This window comes from Ursus americanus, chromosome 31, assembly GCF_024610735.1.
Source record: "Ursus americanus isolate L20-20 chromosome 31, mUrsAme1.1.p, whole genome shotgun sequence".
In the NCBI taxonomy this organism is placed as follows: domain Eukaryota; kingdom Metazoa; phylum Chordata; class Mammalia; order Carnivora; family Ursidae; genus Ursus; species Ursus americanus.
The window spans coordinates 30127392-30151034 of NC_142157.1; the positions used below are offsets into that span (position 1 = coordinate 30127392).

At 40.9% G+C, this 23643-nt stretch overlaps 1 protein-coding gene across 4 annotated transcripts in view; it reads right to left on the bottom strand.

The window, feature by feature from the left end:
- Positions 1-4367: 4367 nt before the first annotated feature.
- The window catches only part of TAF3 (TATA-box binding protein associated factor 3), a 173178-nt gene continuing 153902 nt past the window's right edge, over positions 4368-23643 (bottom strand). For all 4 annotated transcript variants that reach the window (XM_087857741.1, XM_087857740.1, XM_087857739.1 and 1 more), the window contains exons 5-7: positions 9386-9641; positions 6287-6393; positions 4368-5273 (exon numbers count right to left, since the gene is read on the bottom strand). In XM_087857741.1, the coding sequence (XP_087713867.1) occupies positions 5159-5273; positions 6287-6393; positions 9386-9641 (478 nt within the window). In that variant the 3' untranslated portion in view covers positions 4368-5158. The remainder of the gene's footprint in view (positions 5274-6286; positions 6394-9385; positions 9642-23643) is intronic.

The window sequence follows — 23643 nt, forward strand, 5'->3', positions numbered from 1 at the left end:
GTCTTACCGTGCATTTCCGGCTGGGATCCATTGTGAGGGCAGAACACGTTTCCAATGTGATTGCTGGTGACAGCTCTCTACAGAACTGGGGACGTGTCTCATTTCACCTCTGCACCCCCGTGGTGCCTGATGTGCCTGCCTAGAGAGAGGACGGGTGGAGATTTTTTTGAGAAGTGCTAGGATATGGCTAAGTGTAAGACATCCTGGGCCTACTATTTGTTTCTGTGAATGTTGCAAATAGCTACGTCAAAATTAACAGAAGAGAGGAAAGTGAGGAATTGAAGGTTATTTAGAAATCTACTTACAGAGAATTCAGTTTCTAAAAGTTGGTAAAAGAAGTTTAACCAACATTCCAAAAGAAATAATTCGGGGGTGGGTGGGGTGGGCACCTGATGGCTCAGTCAATGAAGCGTCTGCCTTTGGCTCAGATCATGATCCTGGGGTCCCGGGATTGAGCCCCATGTCGGGCTCCCTGCTTAGTGGGGAGCCTGCTTCTCCCTCACCCTGCTCATGGTCTCTCTCTCTTCCTCTCTTTCTCTCTCAAATAAATGAAGTTTTTTTTTTTTTAAGAAATAATCAGAATACAACCTGGTAATATTTTTCAACTATTTGAATTCCCTCTGATAAGCGCTTCGATAGGTCTAAATGAGATAACTAGAAGCAGCACCGATATTTTCTTCAAAGCACTTAACCTGGCCACAGTTAGCTCATTAAGGGATAGTACCAATGGTCTTCTTCAGGTTTGTGTATCATTTTGCCCAAGGCAGTCCCATTCTAAACATTCCATTAGTCAAAAATAAGACCAAACTGAAAACCCTGACAAAACTTCCAACATTTACCAACATACTGCCTGGGTTGCCAGGATACAAGAGGAAATCGTTGTTTAGGGCAAAGTACAGAAAAGATGCTGCTTCTGTTTGTTGTTTTTTTTTTTTAGGGAGAGGGAGAAGCAGGCTGAGCAGGGAGCCCTACCTGGGGCTCGATCCCAGGACCCTGGGATCATGACCTGAGCCCCAGGGCAGCTGCTTAACCAACTGAGCCCCCCAGGCACCCCCCATGCTGCTTCTGTTCTGAACGCCTCACACATTTACATCTTGCCTAGTGTATACTCATAATGTCAGCTCTGCTAGTTCCTACGATAATGTAACCACTTGCTAAGCTTTTAAATCTCTTGTCGTAAACACAAACATTTCAAAGCATAAAGCTCTATTAACATCAAAACCACCAGCGGTCTTGGGTGGCTAAAAGGTTATGTATAGAACAACGGCAGAAGAACAGCATGGAAGGTTCCCAGGATTTTTAACACCTAGTATATCGTGGCAGCAGCCTGGAGAAAGAGAAACTAGCATACCTCACAAGCCAGACCCCGGGAAAAACCGAACTTGGCTCTAACCCGTTTTTGCCATGTGCACGAAAGGGGCCCAGCAAACAACAGATGGAAGTGTTTCCAAGTGTTCTTCTAGGAAAGAAACTAACGACCGAGTTGTCCAGATTGAAGAGGTGGTTAATTGCAGTCGTTCTAGTAACAGGCGCCCACACCGAATGTTGCGTTGAAACGACATTAAGCACGCACTGTTTCGCTGTCCATCTGAAGATCTAATTCCAGTGTCCTCTGTTGGCCTGCACGCATGGATTCACTGTTACTTTATACTTTTTAGCTACGACTAACGCAAGATTCTCAAAGAAATCCTTTCCTCGCGGAACGGCTGATACCGCGGCGGGGAGACCTCATTCAGAACACTATCTGTCTCGCTCTTCAGTCAGGGGAACTCATCTACTTTTAGACTTAAACCTTCTAAAGAAAACTGCTGTGATCTGACGAGATTGGCCGTAGAACTGTTCGTATTGAAAACTTAGCCAGCATGCCTTTCGTGAACTTCATTCATTAGCATTCTTACTGGCGACGTCTCCATATCTGTGTTCACTTTAGACTTTAATTTGGTTAGTGGGCCTTTGTTTCATCGTCCTATTGAAAAGGGAACAAAGGCGGTTTAGGTGATACAGTGGAGTAAGACACTATATTTTATCTCTGAAAAAAGCCCGACAAAGCCGGAATGCTCTGATACCCTCTGATTTTCTTCGGGACATTGGGAACCACAAATCAGCCGGAGGATAAAGATCCTCACTGTATTTGGCTGCAGACACCTTCATGAGAGAAACCCCATGTCGGGCAGACAGGGATCGCACTTTGCAGGCCACATAGGGCTCTCTGCACACGGATGATCTCATCAGAAGCTGTTTCTGGGGAATGAGGGTGTCTGTTTCTTAAATACCACCTCCTCCAAGAAAATCACTAGTCAGGATGTTGTGGGTACCCCCCCTCAACTACTTCCCTTTATGAAGTGGGGCCTGCCCAGAGCAGATGGCGGTGGTGGCCTGGGTGGGGACAGCTGGGCTGGCGGACACTGGGGAGGCTTCTACCCCTGCAGAGGCAGACCTTCCTGTCCCCCGGTGCCCAGTCCTGTCACAGTCCTTCCTGCTGCTCGGCTTTTCTTCTCCATCAAAAGTCAGAACCCGCTTTCTTATGGCTCGAGCCCCCCTAAAGCTTTTCTCCAGATTACATCATCTTTCCCAATACGTTTTCCTTCCCCCTCGAGTCCAGTGCCGGCCACCTCTTTGCCGATTTTGTTTCACTTCATTAAGCAAAGCAAATCATGTCTGCTCGCTCTTACTGTCTGTACTCTTTCTAAGTTACATATCTGCTGCTCTTCATTCGACTTGGTGGAGAACGGCGATGCTCAGCTTTCTCACTTTGCTCGGTAACACAGGTGTTTTATTTTCGAATCCACATCTCTGGGCAGTTTCTTGCACTTCCCTTGGCTTGTGCACAGACGGCCGTCCGGCAGAGACTGAGACCACCAGGCTAATTCACACAGGCCACGGAGCGGTCAGAAGATGGTAACAACTTTGGGTCTCTAGTGACCTGCACTGGATTCAACTCACTGACCTAGAGGTGAAAGGCTCTGTATTCCATTACTAATCCCTTGAGCTATCCAGCCCCCTGAAAATGATTCTTTGGTTTTATTATTGCAAAGGCCATTTATAAAATCATGAACTGGATTTAGGAAAGCAACCATGAAATAGCAAGGGACAACAACTGATTGAAATTCCTTCAATGTATTATGGGCTGAAGTCTCTCAACAGCAGGACTGGGGGGAAAGTTATAGAGAGGCACCTCCATTCTTATTTCAGTAGTGTGACCAGCTCACTTAAACGTGGCAACTTTAGATCCGCTGACCATGCCTCAAGGGACTAAATCCTAAATAAAGAAAATGGAAAAGCAAACTATGAAATAGCCAATAATCTTTATTTTGCACTTCCCCACCCCACCATCCCTCTCCGAAAAGCACTAATGGGTATATCTGTGCATGTGAAAATACTGTATAAAGTATTTCGGATGATCTCAAATTAATAAAACAAAAAAACCACATATCTCAACATAGATGCTTCGTTTCTTTGTAGGGATAGAAACATTTTGGCTTCTAGAACAAGGAGGGCAGTGAAATACTGCACCCTGAAAAGGTCAGCTCCATTTCCACTGATTTGCAATTTAACATTCATGGCAGAAAACCTCATTTCTCTAACAACATAATAAGTTTTAAAATATGACTAATTCATACACTAATATCAATTTACTTGGCATTAAAAAAATTCACAATTTCTATTAATATATTTGTATTAGGTTCAAAGCCCATATTCTAGCATTCAAGATATCCATTACACTGGCCCAAATTGGGATTATTTCAAAATCAAGTAAAAGTCCATATTTATTCCAAAGTTGCTAAAATATGCTAATAAAGTTAAATTTGATGTTTTACATTAAAAATAAAATATTTGGCTTATCTCTCAGACATCTATAACATATAATAAATAGTGGGCAGTATAGTAATATAATAAAGTTTTGTGATACCCTGAAATTTGATGTTTTCTTTAAAAAAAAATTCATAATATACTTCATTTCAGCCTTAAACCACAATCTCAACGAACAGATTTGCAGAAATAAAACAATATAAACACAAAATGCTACAGTATATATGTTTTTTCATTTTTTGTTTTTGTTTTTTTTTTGTTTTTTTTACTTTCGGGGAATCTACATGTCCGTTTAGTAAAAGTAAGTCAAAGAAACTTAGACATAACAAAACAATTTCAAATCATGAACTACAGACTTAAATTGCCTTGTTGTCCTTCCAACTGCTCGGGCCCTCTCCCCCACGGTGTCTGGGGCACGGCGCGGGCTCAGCTCCAGGTAGATTACTGGGAACTATGGCTCTGCTTCTAGCCTTCTTCGCGTATGTACAGCGGTAATTACAGACGTGGCTGAAATCGCCGTGGATTTCAGAGAAAGCCAGAATTAAACACGATAAAAATTTAAAAAATAACTACTTCATAAATATTTATTATTTACATTAGGGGAGATCTTCTAGGCGGGGAGTTTTTGTACAAGTCGATGAAATGTGGAAGCCGTGAGAAGAACGCCAGCAGTTTAGAGAAGGGCACAGTCAGGATGCCACGAACGTAGAAACCATGTGCGAGTCAACAAAAAATAATCTGCGCCAAAGCAAACAGGACATGATAGAAACCTTTTTCTTAAAAAATATAAGGTATTTCACAAAAGCCTGAACATTTTACATGTTAGTCCTAAAAATGGGGGTTGGGGGGGTGAGGAAGCTTCATATATTTTCATCACAAAAATATTTACCGGTACTCCAAGTGGAGTTTTCTTTTCTGTCATTATGATTATCTTACTAGAGAGAGGGGGAGAGGCTGCAAACTGTACACAGACCAATGGCGTCCGAGAGTTACAGTCGAGGCGGCTGACACATGGTCTTCTCAGCTAATACCTTAACGAAAGGGCCCTGGAGAGAATAAAGAAAATCAGAAGGGAAGATTACGGTCTTTTTATTAATAATACTTGTCACTGGTCATAGAAAAATGGAGGCGTGGCGGCCCTGAGCCACGCCTCGAGTCTGTCTTCAGTCCTGCGGCCATGTGGGGCACAGGCCGGTCCGTCACGGGGGCCAAATCCAGGGTGGACGATGTGTTCTTGCCCTCGGGCTTCCGAGACCCGCTCTCTGCAGGAATGTGGGTGGTAGGCGGGATGCCAGGATTGCCCCAACTCCCCTCCGAGGCAACGCTGTCGTCTACGCCGTGTGACACGTCAGTGTGCCCGGTGCTTTCGCTTTTTGTGCTTTTTATCCTTCTTCTTATTGGCACACTTGGGACAGAACCACTGCATTTCTTCTGGTGGTGCAGCCATTATTCCAACACAGGGCCTACACGGGCATAAAAAAAAAAAAAAGATTTTGGATAAACCAGCTTTATTTATGTATATATTCTTTCCCCATGTAAGTAATTTTAAAAAATCAAATGATTTCTAAGTCTGTAGTCCGTTCAGCAGAGTCCAGGCTGAAGAACGGTAATTTAGGCAGCGGCGTTGCTGGGCGTGCAGATTCCTGGGTTATGCCGTTGCCCTTTTGGAGGCCCTGCTGGCGGAGTTAGCGGTCATTCCTCCTTTCAGCCAGAAATGGGCTAGATTTCCCAAGTGGTGGCCTGGTTTTTATCTTACAGGTTTCCTATATCGGGTGACTGAATGGATTTCTATCTTTTTATATCTGATTTTTAAACTGTAAAATGAGATTATCTGCATAAACTCTGGCAGTGCTTCTTTGGTTCGGGGCGCGGTCGGGAGAGGTATGACCCGCAGACCAGCCGTCTCTTCCTGCACCTTGTAACGTGTTTACCAAGGGGTTCCCTCAATGCTACCATCAAGTGCTGCAGCTTACAGCAGGTTACTGGAAAGAAAGGAAAGGGAAACCCTTTGTCTTCCCCTACCCTTTTTTTTTTTTTTTTTAAAGATTTTTATTTATTTATGTGACAGAGAGACAGCCAGCGAGAGAAGGAACACAGCAGGCGAGTGAGAGAGGAAGAAGCAGGCTCCCAGCAGAGGAGCCCGATGTGGGACTCGATCCGGGAACGCCAGGATCACGCCCTGAGCCGAAGGCAGACGCTTTAACGACTGCGCTACCCAGGCGCCCCCCTACCCTTTTTTTTAAATAAGAAGGATATATAGGCTAGGCAAAATATTTGGAATTTAGGCTGAAGAACAACAGTCCAAAGAGTCTCGATTTTTGGCGTTAATATTAATTACATGTTGATCTTACTGTGATTCTGCTCCCTGCACTGCTCCTAGGACAGTAGTGGAATAGGAGTGTGTCCAGGACAGACCACGGTCACCGCTGTGCCCCAAGGAGCCCCCCTTGCGGCCAGCCCGGCCCACAGCGCTCACCAGTGATACCAGTCGTCACAGTCGTCACAGCCGATCATGGGACTCCCGTCGTCGGGCTTGTTGCATCCGGGACAGATCCAGATCTGATTCCCCCACTCATCTCGGATCTGAAGTTTTTAGATGCAGGGATGGGAGGGTGGTAAAAACAGATACGGAATGGGAAAAAAGAACCAAAAAGAGGACAGGATAAGAATGATTACTTTATCATTTTATCCCATGAAGCTCATAAACAAACAAGTTAAACTAGAAAGAGAGGCAGTGGTTTAACAATTTCTCGAAGCCACGATCACCATCATCACTACCCTGGGATCCCATGAAAAAGAGAGAGCTACTACGTGTTCAATGAGAAGACATTCCTAATGAAAATTTTCAACTCTCTTTTGTAAGTCATAAAAACAAAGCATTTCATAACCAGTTCTAAGAACTATATGACCTGTGGCCACTTTGATCTAAAAACTACTGCAAACACATAAGTTGGTACTGACTCGGGTCATCACGGCAGTGACAGCTGGTATTTGTGCAGCCGTGGAGCTCGACCGTATGCAGCCTCCTCAGTCACATTCACAGGCATGGAATTAATGTATGCAGCCCAATGTACGTGTATCACCTTATTACTTATTAGCCAAGCCCTTCTCCTGAACTAGTTGATAAGATCAAGGATATAAAAGAGCTGTTACTAAGTAACTTTCCATTCCCTTTATGACATTTTCAGCAAAGCACAATCAACTAAAGGGCAAATAAAATAAGGGGTGCAGGAGGCCAACGAGCTACACATTTTAACATCATTTTGCTATAACTGTGGTGTGCTCTGGAGTTTGCTTTCCTTAACTTAGGAGCTCCAAATAAGAAGCATCCAAATTATGTCACTTCCTCAAATTCCATGTTAACAAAACCAATTTGGAAGAAACAATCTGTGACAGGCCTTTGAAAACCAGCAGTGACTACGAGCAGATTTTCAAAAGTGTTTACAAGAACACGGCAAATAGTCTCATTCAGTTTCTTTTGCAAGGTATGGTCGGTTCCTATACTTTCAAATACAACACTGACTAGATATTCAGAAAAGAATGGCTCTCTTCATGTGTGATGGGCGTACTGGAGACACAGATGCTTCATTCCACTGATAGGAAGGCTTTCTGAAGAAACTTGGGCAGCCACAGCTCTGATTTAGCCCTCTCTACGTCTGAAGGCTGAGAACCACCAGTTCCTAGGTGCCAGCTGTCTATGGGTAAGACTGGTCCACCGTCCTATGCCCTGAAGCAGCCATGCATGGCCAGCCGGGCTGCTGGTTGACCTCTCTTGAAATGAGAAGGCTGTGACTCTGTTGCTACGTGAGAAATTGGCCATAGCATCCTTAATAACTAACATCCAACCAGTGCACTGAGTTCTTTCAACCATCTTACTTTGTTTACTCATCCTGAAACAACCCTTGGATAGGTAACGAACAGAGAAACTGGAGCTGGGGGAACGTAAGTGACAGTAGCAAAATCCAACCATTAGGCAGTGACAAAATCAGCCTTTTGGCTCGACAGCCTATGTTTTCCCCCCAAATCACACATTTTCGTCTCTGTCTACAAAGTGTCTCTGAGGCGATACAAGGCTTTCCATCCATGTTCCCTATGCCAATCAGAACCAGGGAGTTAGCCCAAAAATCCACTGGAGAATCAGAAATTTTAGGCTAGAACACACAGTATTGATCATCTACTCTAACATGAGCCCCTTAATCACAAATGAAGCAATGGAGGTAGAAGAGGTTAAATATAAAATCTTTCCTGATCAACCAACCCATCTTGGGGTGATGTAACCTCAATTTAAACATCCAGAACAACTGGTCCTTGAATGGACCAATTTGATGATCACAGATTTATCTATCTATCTATCTATCTATCTATCTATCTATCTATCTATCTACCTTGAGATAGAGAACGTGCATGAGTGGACAGGGGCAGAGGGAGAGGGGGAATCTTAAGCTGACTCACAGGGAGTGCAGAGCCTGAGTGGGGCTTGATCTCACGACCCTGAGACCATGACCTGACCTGAAACCAAGAGCCGGATGCTTAACCGACTGAGCCACCCAGGTGCCCCAATGATCACAAATTTTATCGCATCTTCTAATTTTGTCTTGAATTGCCAATTTAGTATTTTTCTGTGAATTTTTCATGTCTTTATATCCTCTCTCAATACTTTTGAGATTTTCTTCTCATCCTTTATATCACTATAGTGCCTGAAATATGGAATGATTTATTGAAATTTCCTTCTAAAATGCCTTAAAGAGATATAATATTTACCTGATTTTTAACATCCATCATGAGTCCTACTTTCCAATTCTATCTATTCAGACAGGTCTGTGCCACCAGGAGGCTGACAGATCACAGTCTACACATTTGGTGGTCATAGCAGTATCAGTACACAGAGTACCTCTATGCGCCTAAAATCTTTCTGTTGTGTGTGTGTATGTCACTCCACAGTGCTCAAAGGTCATATCTGTAAAAACACGTCATTACTAGATTGACTTCAGGGTTTGAATAAGACCTGATACTACTGAATATGGGGAAAATACCTGAAAACAGTCCTATGACAACAATGTGAATTCATTCAACAAGCTGAGCTTTACCATCTGAAGACATGTTTCCCATACTTAAACTCATTTCTTTAACATGCAAGCCCTGGTATATTCTAGACCTTCGCCAATAAAATACTGTAATTAGCGCTGTTACCCAGAAACAGCACCTGGCCCATAAGATCTGTGCACATGACTTAATCATTCCTTGATCAAGAAATTCAATGTGGGATTTAAATATCACTACTCATTCCTATATTTATACACTGACATTGTTGCATATACATATAAAACAAAGAAACTAAAGAAAAACAATGCTTTGATATTATTTACGGAGACTAAATATGCAAATACCTTATACAATGTTCTACAGCCCAAAGCTTAAAAATGCAGTGGAAATACCTTTCTAGTCATAAAGAACTGCCTCTGAAATTCCGAGATGACACATGACACTGCTTTGTAGTTGAAAACATCTTCCTGGTGGAAGAGTGAGCTCCTAGGTGGCTCTTCCTGAACTACTACAGAAATAAAAGGCAGCGTACCACGTAAGTGCTGACGGTCTCCGTGACCACGCTTCGGACCGGGGCTTTGGACGTTCCGGCTCCAGAGATGGCTGGGGACGGGGCTGGCATCAAAGCAGGGGCCGCGGCGGACTGCGTGAGGAGCGGCGAAGGCACCGGGGCGGGGGCGACATGCACGGGGACAGGGGCGGGGGCGGCAGCAGGCGGTGGGGTCTTGGGTCTACTCAGAGAAGGGGCCGGCTTAGCTTCGGGGGCTGGGACCACTTTGCTGATGACACTGTCAACAAGAGAGAGAAAAGGAGAAGTCACAACAGGACAGTGGAGTAAAATCAGGCATTTAAAACATTGTCACAGAATAACTTTCTTCTTCGAGGAGCAAAACAGTCTTCCAAGTGAGCGTCGGGGGACAGCTGTAGAGCCGGGGTGCAAGGCCCCCGCCGCAGGAGCCGAGGCCCCCTTCCTGCCATCTCCAGCTGGCAGGTCTCTCCAGGAACAGGGCGCAGCCCCAGAGCTCAGACAGTTGCAGACTCGAGCTCAAACCCTATATCTGCCACAGGCTAGCCCTGTGAGCCCCAGAAGTCCCTTCAAAATACACTGCCTGAGCGTCTGTACCAAGGCAGGCATCGTCCTGGGCACTTTACATGTATCTCCTCATCCGGTCCTCACAACAATTTCAAAGAAGTTACCGCGATCCCATTTCATAGATGAGGAAACAGGATTAGAGAAAGGAATGGGGGTACATGGGTGGCAGGCTTTGAACCAAGGTCTATCCGATTCCAAATTCTTCATTTTTTAAAAAGGATTCCTTATTTGAGAGAAAAAGTTACATAGAATTTCGAGCAGAGAGAAGACAGCATCACAGTTTAGGAAACAGATACACAGACATACGCCCTCTGCCACATTCGCTTCTGATCTCCCTTCCTCCTCTGCAAGGAACCACTGTCCTTAGGCAGCAAGGATGCTCTTTGTAGATACCCACAGACAACATAAACTTAACACTGTTTTATATTTTCCAACTCTATAAACAATATTATATTGCACTATATTTATCTTTGCAACTAGCTTTCCTTACTTTTTTTTATTGAGATATAGTTGACATATAACCTGTGTAAGTTTGAGGTGTACAATGCGTTGGTTTGGTACATTTGTATATGGTAGTGATTATTTTAGTACAGTAATGATTATTATAGTAGGGTCAGCAAATAGCTTTATCATGTCACATAATTATTTCTTTTTTGTGTTGAGAACATTTAAGATCTAGTCTCTTAGCAATTTGGAAGTTTATAATGCAGTAATATGGACTACAGTCTCGGCGCTCTGCATTAGATCTCCAGAACTTACTTATCTACCTACAGTTGCCCACTTAGTTTAAGGTCCCTTGATTTATTCATGTTGATACATATAGATCTGTATCATTCACCTTAATTGTTGCATAATATTCCATGGTATGAATAAGTCAGAAGGTTTGTGCCCACTGCCCTACTGAGGGTAAAACAGACTATCTTGTAAATGTTACATGCGGACTTGGAAGCACGTTCAAGAATTTCCCCAGGCTATATTCCCGGGAATAAAGTTGCTGGGTCACAGGGCATGCACATTTTCATCTTTACCAGGAATCCCAAGCTGTTGCCTAAAATGACTGCACTAACTTATCTCCTCTTTCTACTATCACACAATAAACTTCCCAAGCCCTGCTTTGCTGATCAACAAAGTATAAACACAGACAGTTGCCTCTGAGAGTTACAGTGAGGACCTGGATATAGATGTCAAAAACCATTAAATGTAAAGTGTGAGCATCAGCATTATACTGATGGCTGCTGCTCATGATAATCCCTGATGACATCACCATGACCAGCCTGTATAATTCTACCTTCTTAAAGCCTTCGCTTAGAAAACACCTCCACTAAAAAGCATTGATTCTTTGCTATGCCCATTAGAAGTTTATAAACCATTAAATTACTTTTAAAATTCCATGATGTAAGCAAATAATTAACGCTGTCTAATTGCCTTCCATTTGTCTCATCCAAGTGGGACTGCCCTCCCAACTTGAATGTAGCCAAAGACCAAGAAAATTTAACATAGGCTGTCTGTGCAGAAGACACTCAGTACTGCTTAACACAATTAATAGTGAACATTTATTGAGCACTTACTAAGTACCCAAATGTTCTCAGCAGTTGCAAGCCAACTGCACGACAGGCACTGTATTAAATGTCTATTTGCCTTAGTCACTCAATCCTCACAACAATCAAATGAGCAACGCTGATTGTTGTCCTTTCAGGAACCAAGGCACAGAGAGATTATGTACCCTGTACAGATTCATAGGCTACTCTGAGGTGGGGCCAGGATTTCAACCCCAGCAGTCTGATTTCAGAACCTGTGACCCTAACAACACACTATGCCATCTCCTTCACTGCTCACTGAGTTTTGCCTCATGCATAAGTGTAAGTGTAAAGGAGTTCAAAGACCTTACTCTGGGCATATTAATATCCACAGTGCAAGCACTCCTTATTTTTACGGTTAGCCTAAAATGTTACCCACCATTTTTGGAGGCAATTTCCCATAACAGTTTGAAATATAGGGGCTGGAACCAAAACTAAAGGAAAAGCAGGAACCCAGAGAGGTGAGTAGAACACAGATGTTTTGCCCTGAGGGCGTGTGCATACCACAAACCTGATCTTTGGTTTTGATAAAGAGGACAGGTTTAGAAGCCCAGGCCTGCCAAAACGAAAATCTAATAGAACTCCCATCCCACATGAAAAACTCCCAGCGGGCTACACTGATTAAGTAAGAATGAATCAGAGCCTTGTGAATTCTTAGCTCTGCTGGTCCGGGACACTATATTTAAAGTACTTTGGACTTGTAATGTGCCTAGATACCCAGCACTAATCATCTCAAGAGGAAGTAACTTAAAATCTAGCCCTTGTATTATTAATGCAAATAGTTATTAAGAAAAAAAAAGCAGCACATAATCAAAGAAAACCAAACATAAGAGATAGCATCAGAGAGAACCAGAAGATAACAGAATAAAGGGACCCGTAAAGACCACAGAGACTAGAATTATCAACTATACAGCAGCTCTGCCTACAACATTCAAACAAAGTAAAAGGCAAAGCACGACATTACCTGCAGGTAATAGAAAGTTATAATATGTAATCTAGCAGATTTGAAAGGAAACAAACTGACCTAGAAATGAAAAACACAACAACAAATTTACTCTCAGCAGAATGAGAGAACCATAAACTCAGTAAGAAGACAGAAGAAATGAACTAGAATGTAGCTTGGAAGGGAAAGAAGAGAATACAATAAATTACGATATGTTTAATAATTACTACACATTTAATCATAATTCTAGAGAAAGAATGGGGCAGAGGCAAAGTGTTAACAACAATATCTGAAGACTTTTATAGAACTGATGGCAGATACCAATCCACAGACTTAAGCAGCCCAACAAGTCCCAGGTGAGATAAAGAGAAATCTGCACCTAGACACATCAGAGTGAAACTACAAAACATCACCAAGAGGAAAGTCTGAAAAGCGGCCAGAGGGGAAAAAGAACATTATTTTCAAAGTACAGACGGCGGCTGACTTCTCTGCAGCAACGATGAAACTGGAAGACAGTGGAATAACATCTTCAATGTGCTGAGGGAAAATGCATTTTCTCCTTGAAAATGTTGCTCAATCAAATCAAAACCACACTAAGACACCACCTTACGCCAGTGAGAATGGCAAAAATGGACAAGGCAGGAAACAACAATTGCTGGAGAGGATGTGGAGAAAGGGGATCCCTCCTACATTGTTGGTGGGAATGCAAGTTGGTACAGCCACTCTGGAAAACAGTGTGGAGGTCCCTTAAAAAGTTAAAAATTGAGCTACCCTATGACCCAGCAATTGCACTACTGGGTATTTATCCCAAAGATACAGACGTAGTGAAGAGAAGGGCCATATGCACCCCAATGTTCATAGCATCATTGTCCACAACAGCTAAATCGTGGAAGGAGCCGAGAAGTCCTTCAACAGATGACTGGATTAAGAAGATGTGGTCCATATATACAATGGAATATTACTCAGCCATCAGAAAGAATGATTACCCCACATTTGCAGCAACATGGACAGGACTGGAGGAGATTATGCTAAGTGAAATAAATCAAGCAGAGAAAGACAATTATCATATGGTTTCACTCATTTATGGAACATAAGAAATAGCAGGAAGATCGGCAGGAGAAGGAAGGGAAGAATGAAGGGGGGGGTAAACAGAAGGGGGAATGACCATGAGAGACTATGGACTCTGGGAAACAAACTGAGGGCTTCGGAGGGGAGGGGATGGGGGATGGGCTAGCCCGGTGATGGGTATTAAGGAGGGCACATATTGCATGGTGCACTGGGTGTTATACGCAAATAATGAATCATGGAATACTACATCAAAAACTAAGGATATACTGTATGGTGACTAATGTAACATAATAAAAAATTATTAAAAAAAAAAGAAAACATTGCTCAAGAATAAGGATGAAATAAAGACATTTTCAGGCAAGTGAAATCTAAGGCCTTGCCAACAGTGGATCTTTACTAAAAGAAATTCTAAAGTAGCGATTCTCAAATGTTTTGGTCTTAGGGACCACTTCACATTCTTAAAAATGACTGAAAAACCCTGGGACGCCTGGGTGGCACAGCGGTTAAGCGTCTGCCTTCGGCTCAGGGCGTGATCCTAGCATTATGGGATCTAGCCCCACATCAGGCTCCGCTATGAGCCTGCTTCTTCCTCTTCCACTCCCCCTGCTTGTGTTCCCTCTCTCGCTGGCTGTCTCTATCTCTGTCAAATAAATAAATAAAATCTTAAAAAAAAAATGACTGAAAAACCCAAAGAACCTTTGCTTTATGTGCATTGTATCTGTCAATATTTGCCATATTAAAAATCAAGAATGAAAATTTAAAAAATACTTAGTAACTCATTTAAAAGTAAGACTAATAAACCCACTACATGTTAACAGATAACATTTTTTAAAAAACGATTTGTGAGAAGACTAACACTAGCTTCATACTTTTGAAAATCTCCTTAATGTATGCATATGTAACTGGAGAGGGGAAGTTTTAATGGCCTTTACCGATAATTGTGTAAATTCTTCAACACTGTACCAAAATGCAATGAGTGATAGTTTCTTACGTTAGTTGCTATGTACACTCTGAAACTGTATTGGTAAGCTTTTCATATTGTGTTACATTAAAATTCATTGAACTGCTAGCACTTTGAATAGTTATTTTGCCCACGCATGGTTTTATAACATCGTGCACTGGTTTGTAATATTGGTTCACTGAATTATCCAGATCTTCCAAATTTCATTATACACATTTCATTATACAATATTAAAATATCACATTTGTTGGTGTTACCATCATCCCACCAAAAATGTCTGGGGAGTACTGAGGAGCTATCAAATTGTAATACGTTTTCTAAGACTCTAATTTTTACTTAAAAGTTGCCATTTTATCATTTATAACAAATATTCACAGGTATTTTCCATGGAGTAACAGGCTTCCTTTATTTATTTATTTATTTATTTATTTATTTATTTATTTATTTATTTAAAAAGATTTTATTTATTCATTTGACAGAGAGAGAGACAGCCAGCGAGAGAGGGAACACAAGCAGGGGGAGTGGGAGAGGAAGGAGCAGGCTCCCAGCGGAAGAGCCTGATGTGGGGCTCGATCCCATAACGCCGGGATCACGCCCTGAGCTGAAGGCAGACGCTTAACCGCTGTGCCACCCAGGCACCCCTCCTTTGTTTATTTTTAAGGAAATGTTGGCCAAATAGCCAAGTCTGAATAACCACTGTTGTCAGTTGCTCTTTCAAGTAAAAATGGTATATTGAAAAAAGCTGCTAGTTGAGCTTGCAACTTGAATAATCACATAATCAGTTTCCTCAAGACAACTACCTACTACTAATATTTTAGTATGGAGAGAAAGAGTTTTATTAGTGCTTCCTATTTCATCCCTCTTCACTTTGACACGTAAACTATCGAAAAGCTGTAATAATCTGAGGGCCTATGCATCACTCCGAGCACCTCTGTTCTAAAAGAAGTACTTCAGGAAAAGAAAGGTGATCCCATCAGAAGGTCTGAGATGCAAGGGAAAATGATAAACATGTTGGTAAAGTTAAATAGTCACTGACTAAAGAAACCAATAATAACATATTATGGTATTATTTACAAAACACAAAATACATGGAAACAATAATACATAAACGAGCAGGGGATGAATAGAGCCAAAGCATTCTAAAGCACTTCTATTATCTGGAAGGAGGTATAAAAGGTATTAAATTTAAAATGTGGTAATTTCTAGGTAACCATGTAAAGATCAGGAATGAAGTACATGTATAACTTCTAAACCAGTATGGAGAAAAATGGAATGTTAAAAAAAATAACCAATCTGATAGAAGGAATGGAGAAACCTAGGACAGTAAGACAAATAGAAAATCCAAGATAAGGTAGATTAGAACTCTAAAGATCAATAATTATATCATGTAAATGGTCTAAACAATTTACTTGTCAGATTGGGTAAAACAAACAGGATGCTATTTGCAAGAAACATGTCTAACAACAGAGCAATGGAAAAGCTGAGGGAAATGGCCAGCAAAAGAGGCATGTGAACACAAGGAAACGTGACAGCACACAAAACAGATTGTGAGGCAAGAACTACCAGTGGAAGTGAAGGTTTCTTCACAATGATAAAAGGTCCCAATGTGCCAGGAAGATATAACAATTTAAAACTTGAATGCACCTAGAAACATATCCTTAAAACATATAAAGCAAAACTGACAGAACTGTAAAAAACACACAAATCCACCAGTATAACGGGGGATTTTAGGATATCTATCTGGAACTAACAGAGTAAGCAGTCAAAAAACCAGTCAAGAGGAGCCCCTGGGTGGCTCAGTCAGTTAAGCATCTGCCTTTGGCTCAGGTCATGATCCCGGGGTCCTGGGATCGAACCCCACATAGGGCTCCCTGCTCAGTGGGGAGTCTGCTTCTCCCTCTGCCCCTCCCCCCTGGCTTGTGCTCTCTCCTCTCTCGCTCACTGTCTCTCTCAAATAAATGAAATCTTTAAAAAAAAACCCCAAAAAACCCAGTAACGATACATAAATTTTGAACAAAATAACAAAAATACAAAACTGACCCAATGGACATCTAAAAAACTCTGTACTCAACAAATACAAACTATTTATTCTTTTCAAGAACACACTGAAAAAACTGAGCAAACAATTCCCATAAGGCTGAAGAATCATTTGAATAGTCTGTACACATACCTGTTACCCTCGTTATGCTAACAGTTCCTCAAAGGAATGTAAAGCCTTTTTATTTCTGTATCCTCAGCACCTAACACGGTAACCAGCATTTGTAGTCACCTCATAAATATGAACATATTTAATTTTACTAATCAACCAAACAAAAGCTGGTCCTGCAAGTACTGGTTTCCTAGAAGAAGTGATATATTTAGGAAATTTTCCTAGCCAACAAAAATTACAGGAGAAAACTGCAGTCATATGCATTACGATGTGGGAAGAAAGGATAAAGGACAGGAGACAAATATGGGGTGTCAGTAAAGTGAGAAGGAGAGAAAGTGAAGAAATACCAGACAGGTTAGGAGGGTGGGGGAGACCCAGGCACCTGCGGTTGTGGGTTCTGTGGAGTCAATGGGGGGGGGGGAGTGGGGCGAACAGGAGGAGGACAGGAAGAAGAGACGGCTTTGTGACCTGTGAGAATCAGAAGTGGAAACACGCCTGAAAATCAAAGATACTAAGAGGAGGCTACTGGAGGGAAGGACATTTTCTATCTCCTACCTACTTTACAAGAATGATGGGTGGGGACTTACAAAAGGACATGCAAATAATTTGTTTCCCTGATTATCACTTTGTTTCAACTTTACTGTTAGCTATTCTGGTGGAAAATGTTTGCTGGAGGTAGCAACTGAACCTATTACCTAAAATGCTTTTTAGGTATTCACGTGATCTAATTGACAATGATCATACAAAACTGAGAATTAGCTTCGTTTGAGTTTTAAGATGGTGTAGTTAATTTGGAAAAGAGATAACTTAAATTAGAGGGTATATTGCAAATTATAAATTCTAAAAGGATTAAACATTTGGTAAAGAAAACATAAAACCATTAAAATACCCCAACAAACGAGTAAACGTATCTTTTTAATCTTGGGGGAGAGGAGGATTTTCTAACTATCTCTGCAAAAGTAGAAACCATAAAACACTGATCTGACTGTGCGAAAATTGTAAATATCTTAAGCAAAATACCATAAAATATCATCAGCAAAGGCAAAAGACAAAATGGAGGAAAATTATTTGCAATATACATGATAGAGGGTTCAGTTCCAATTATATAAAGAGTTCTTTCAAATCAAAACCAAAAAGACTAACATTCTTATTAAAACATGGACAAAGGACACAAGCAGGTGGTAGAGAGTGAAAGAAACAAAAACTGCCCACAGGAAAAAAAAAGTTCTACATTCATGGTAATCAAAGACACGAACATGAAAGTAACAATAAAATACCTTTTTTGATACAGATTAAAAAGATGTCAAGATGGGGGAATGGGAGGGGTGGTTGTACAGCACTTCTGAATGGTTACCAGAACCTTAAAAATGTTCTAGTTTTTTTAATTTTTTTTAACACTTTTTTTTTAAGATTTTATTTATTTATTTGAGAGATAGCCAGCCAGTGAGAGAGGGAACACTTAAAATGTACTAGTTTTTTAAAAATTTTTTTAACACTTTTTTTTTTTTTTTAAGATTTTATTTATTTATTTGAGAGAGAGACAGCCAGCCAGTGAGAGAGGAACACAGTCAGGGGGAGTGGGAGAGGAAGAAGCAGGCTCCCAGCAGAGGAGCCTGATGTGGGGCTCGATCCCACAACGCCGGGATCACGCTCTGAGCCGAAGGCAGACGCTTAACAACTGTGCCACCCAGGTGCCCCTAAAAATGTACTAGTTTTGACCAGCAATTCCATGTGTAGAAATAGATCCTGAGGAAATAACTAGACAACTATGCAAAGATATGGGGTAAAGAATAGCATTGTTTATGATTGCAAAAAACCCCCCAAACTACAATGACTATAATTTAAAATACCCCTAAATAGGGGATCAGTTAAATAAATGAAGATAAATAAAATACCACTGATATCCAAAGAGATGATACACACACACATAAGTGATGTTTACCCCCTAAAAAGTTATGGATAGTATGCATAAGAGAATCCAATTTTTGTAAGAAAAAAAAAAAAAGCAAATAAGAACATATGAGTGCGTATTTAGAAGTTCAAAAGAATACACACCAAAATGTCCTGAAATTGGCTCTGCATGGTGGGGCTATAGGGGTTGTTTCTTTTAAAAAATTTTTATTTTTTAAATTTTAATTCCAGTGTAGTTAATACACAGGGTTATATTAGTTTCGGGTATCTGATATAGTGGTAGATGTTTGTTTGTTTTTCTTTTGGTTTTATCTGTAAATATCATATGTAACTTGTGTAATAAAAATTTAAGTTAAAAACACTTGCCACAATATATACATCTAAAATGTTGCTGGGAATTGTGAATGATGGTTTGAACTGCACATTTATGATTTGTCCACTTTTCTGTACATTATAGTTTATTTAATAAACTTCTGGGAAAACACGATGGCTTGGCTAAAGGTTCCCGCCAAATGCTGACCATGGTCTGGTCACAGAAGTCCCAAGCTAAATTCAAAAGCTGCTCAAGTAAGAGTATCTCAGCTGAGTGTATCATCATTAACAGAGATCAACAAGAAAAGGGTCAAGGGAGGAGAAGAACCCCATAAAGCTATGCTATCCTGGTACACAATTAAAATCATACATTTGAACACCCGTGAGGTACTAAGGTGGGTTCACAGTCTTGGGTCTTTTCTTTTCAAAGGAATACAATGTGCACAGTTGCTTTGTGTCCCAATTTTGGCATATCTGTCTCCATCATCCACATCAGGCAGTACATTTCTTAGGAGTAAGGTAGGTATCTTGTCTTTGAATTATTTGCAGTATAAAACAGTGTCTGAATACATATTCATCAACTTTAATAAGCCATTAGGCATCGAGAACTCTTGAAAATAATTATTTTACTTTTGAATACTTTTGTCTGTTTAAAAGATTTTAGACTAGGCCAATTTCCTCTTTTCCTTCCTTCCTGTCATAATACGTAAAGAGTTCCAAGACCACTGAGATTTCTATTTGCCAGCATGGATTTGGATTCCTCACCTGAGAACTGACCCTCAGACCAAGAATGATGATCATGTCAATTTCAGGATCAAGCACATCTTGAAAGTTTCAATCTGTTGTCTGGAAGTGCTTTCAAGTTGCTTTGAGCTCTACCAAACACATAATGAACATTATCTGCCTTGCCTGACTCCAATCCCTTTCACTGTCTTCCATTTCTCTTAGATTTCTCTCTTACCTATAGGCCTGTGAATGGTGCCCCTGAGAATGCCTTAGCATTAGCTGTACAGCCAATGGGTGTAGAGACTGGCGATCACTTCATGCAGCGGGGCCCGAAACTCAGAGACCTACCTGCTCGTACATACCTTATTTTTCAATTTAGACAGATGGCATTTTGATAACAATAATCCTTCCAAAACGCCTGATACTCCTCTCTACTTCAACTGAATTATTCCTCTTAAAGATGTGTGTGTGTGTGTGTGTGTGTGTGTGTGTGTCTGTTTCTCATTCAAATTTTCTGAGTGGCAAAAGGAAAAACATTAAAGTGGGTAGTGGTTTGGTTTTGTTTTTTTAAAGATTTTATTTATTTATTTGACAGAGATAGAGACAGCCAGCGAGAGAGGGAACACAAGCAGGGGGAGTGGGAGAGGAAGAAGCAGGCTCATAGCGGAGGAGCCCGATGTGGGGCTCGATCCCATAACGCCGGGCTCACGCCCTGAGCCGAAGGCAGACGCTTAATGACTGTGCCACCCAGGCGCCCCTAAAGTGGGTAGTGTTGATGAGACAAAACATGTCCTAATTTTCTGTTTCCAAGAGATTAGGCTGGTCACGAAAGTGACTAAAGTGACTTGTGTTTTCCTATCCCTTTGCACTTCATGAGAAAATACACAAGAGTCTGAAAAGTTATTTTTGATTTTAGCTGCTAGGTGACTTTTGTGGTAACCAGATACATAGCCTTAAGAACAATCCTTTCATTATCTCTTCAATTTTGCACATTCCAGGAAAAATAAACAGTATACCATGATATAATTTCTCATCGCTTGTGAGATAAATTATCATCACTTACCCTAATTAAGATCATTGGAAAAATAACTTTGGATTCCTAGGGCCTTCAGGGCCAATCTTTACTGTTCCATACTTCTAAACAGTGTTTTGCTTCTCTGTATTTTTCTCCCTGAAGTATCACCTTTTCCCCCTACGTAACTGCATGGCAGGTTCTCTCCCAGCTTTCTGTTGAATAAGCAAGTCGCACAGAGTAACCAACACCGCCCACAGCTGTGTCCCACAGTGGCTCCATGCTGCTAACGTTACATCTTTTGGAGGATTTGATCAGAGTGCCCTAACTGCTATAAACACTGGCGTTATTCATAAAAATGTGTAGAAAGAGGGATTTTCAGTGGGATTTCTTTACCTGTTTCCCCACCACAAAACAGTGAAAGAAATAGAATGGGTCATGGGCTGCTTGGCCTGAAATGCAAACTCACAGCTTGACAAGTCAATAAAGAACCAATCCTCACCTCTCCAGCCACAGAGCCTCCAAGGTTAGAGGCAAACACAGTGTGGATCTGTCTGCCCAGGGGGTTTATGATCCTTATTATTCAGCTATTGTGTGCAAACACTATGAAGCTGGTAATCTGAATTCTCAAAGTCAGAATAACTGGCTACTAACTTGCATACAAAGTTCAAAAGTTGCCTCGCAATGGCTCACTTATTCACCCTTAAAAGTGAACAGCCATTTTTAAGTGTAACAAAATAAAGCCATAGGTAAAAACTATTGTAATCACCTCCAGGAATTTAATGTAAACTTTGGGGCAGTCAAGTTCTTCATTGTCTGGAAGAAAAACCACTTGGATTAAAAAAAGCATATCTATATATATGTTCCTTAAGCCACAACTCACTTTTCTTCTTCAGATTTAACATTTTAGTCAATCTCAGAAATACCATGTACCTTTTGAAATACCACAGAAATCAAATTCCTGTGTTGTATTTTAAACTAACTCCTTACAACACATACAAAAAGCCCACTGAGATTCCACTTTCATATTACTGTAAAACTGCATGTTTGGGTCACAGTGGTTCTATAAAACATCACGGTTTTCTTTTCTTCTTTTCACTGTGAAAGTCCTAGAAATGCTATGCTGGGGGCGCCTGGGTGGCTCAGTTGGTTAAGTGTCTGCTTGCAGCTCAGGTCACGATCCCGGAGTCCCAGGATTGAGTCCTGCCTCAGCTCCCCACTCCTCCTGCTCCTTCTGCCCCTCCTCCCGCTCCTTCTCTCTCTCAAATAAATAAATAAATAAATAAAATCTTAGAAAGAGAGAAAGAAAGAAAGAAAGAAAGAAAGAAAGAAAGAAAGAAAGAAAGAAAGAAAGAAGGAAAGAATACCCCCCAAAGTGTGGCAATCAGCATCTGAGGGCCCCACCTCCTCGTCCTCCTGCACTGTGTGTCCCCCTCAGGGGATGGGCTGGCTGACTTGTTGGACCAACAGGGTTCTGTGAAAACAATGGTGGGCAGCATCCACGCTCTGTGAGAAGAGACACTGAAGCTTCTGATTTGCTGTCTCTTGGATCATTTGCTCTGGGCAAGTCAGCTGCTACGTCGGGGGACCTGGACGCTGCCTTTGGATGAGGCCCACGTGACTGGCAATGGCAGCCTCCTGCCAAGAGCCCAGCCCTGGTGAGCCCCTCACTGCCGCCCTGCACAGTAGCTGGACGCGCGACCTGAGTCAGAACCACCCAGATTCCTGAAGGTCAGAAACTAGGAAGCAACAAATGTTTATTGCTATAAGTTGCTAAGTTTTAGGGTCATTGGTTATGTGGAAGTAAGAAATATACCAAGTATTTACTTTATCTCATTTAGGTATATAAATAAATATTCAGAATTTAGGGGAAATTATGTTTTAGAGTATCAATGCTTAAAATGCCAAATTGTAACAGTGTCATTTCCATATTTCACATTTGATCAAAAGGAACAAATACCCAAAGACAATTATGAGAATTGGTTTTATGTTGATTCTTCAAATCAATCATTACTCCTTATTCTTCTTGATCCTCACAGCTCAACTTTTAGCATTCATATAATTAACACAACTGTAAATGGATTTAATTCCTCAAGCTCATGGCTTGCCTCTTGAATATTTACATCATCTCATAAAACGGATATTTTATCTTGTCATAGCCCAAGAACATATCAAGTAGGAAAAATTTTATCTTTTAATTCAGGCATGACCTATTTGAAAAATGAAACAAATTGCATGAAGTAATTAGAGGAAAATATAGCCATTGTCGAATCTTCAGTTCCAAAGGAGATACCCAAATGATTATACTTGTATTGTCGAATGCTCAAAATCTGTAAAATATTCTAAAAGGGCATTAATATTCAGATAAATAATAAATAATGAATATTTTTTCATTTTTGCAAAAAGATACAGTAGAAGGATAATTTTTAAAAACAGGAACAAAAGTGGTCACTATTTACAGGGAAAGGAATAGGAAGGGTAAAGGGAAAGACATGACCGCAGGACCACTCTGGATAGATCTTACTAGAGCTTCAACTTTGGGGTCAAGTCACTTTTTCACATATTCAGCAAACTGAATTTATAAAATTGCCTACAAGCTGAAAATAAATGGAAATAAAGGAACCTCAATGTGTACCATGCTGCTGATACAACCACACAGAAAAAAAAAATTCAGGTGACTTTAGAAGGACGGCATTTTGGTCACACATCCATTGAGGATTTATCTTAAGAAAAAATAGAATGAAAAAAATGTAATCTTTATTCAGCAGTCTTATTAGTAGGAGTAATAGTGTACTGTTGTTTCATCACTAAGAGGGCATTACTTTTTCATATAGTTCTTGTAGAATAAAGCAAATATGTAATTATGTTAAGTTAACAATCAAGTCTTTTTTTTTTTTTTAAGATTTTATTTATTTATTTGATAGAGAGCACAAGCAGGGGGAGTAGCAGGCAGAGGGAGAGACAAGCAGGAGCCTGATCAAGACTTCTAATGTAAAAGAAAAGATGCGAAAATAAATTCAAGGAAATAACAGTAACGT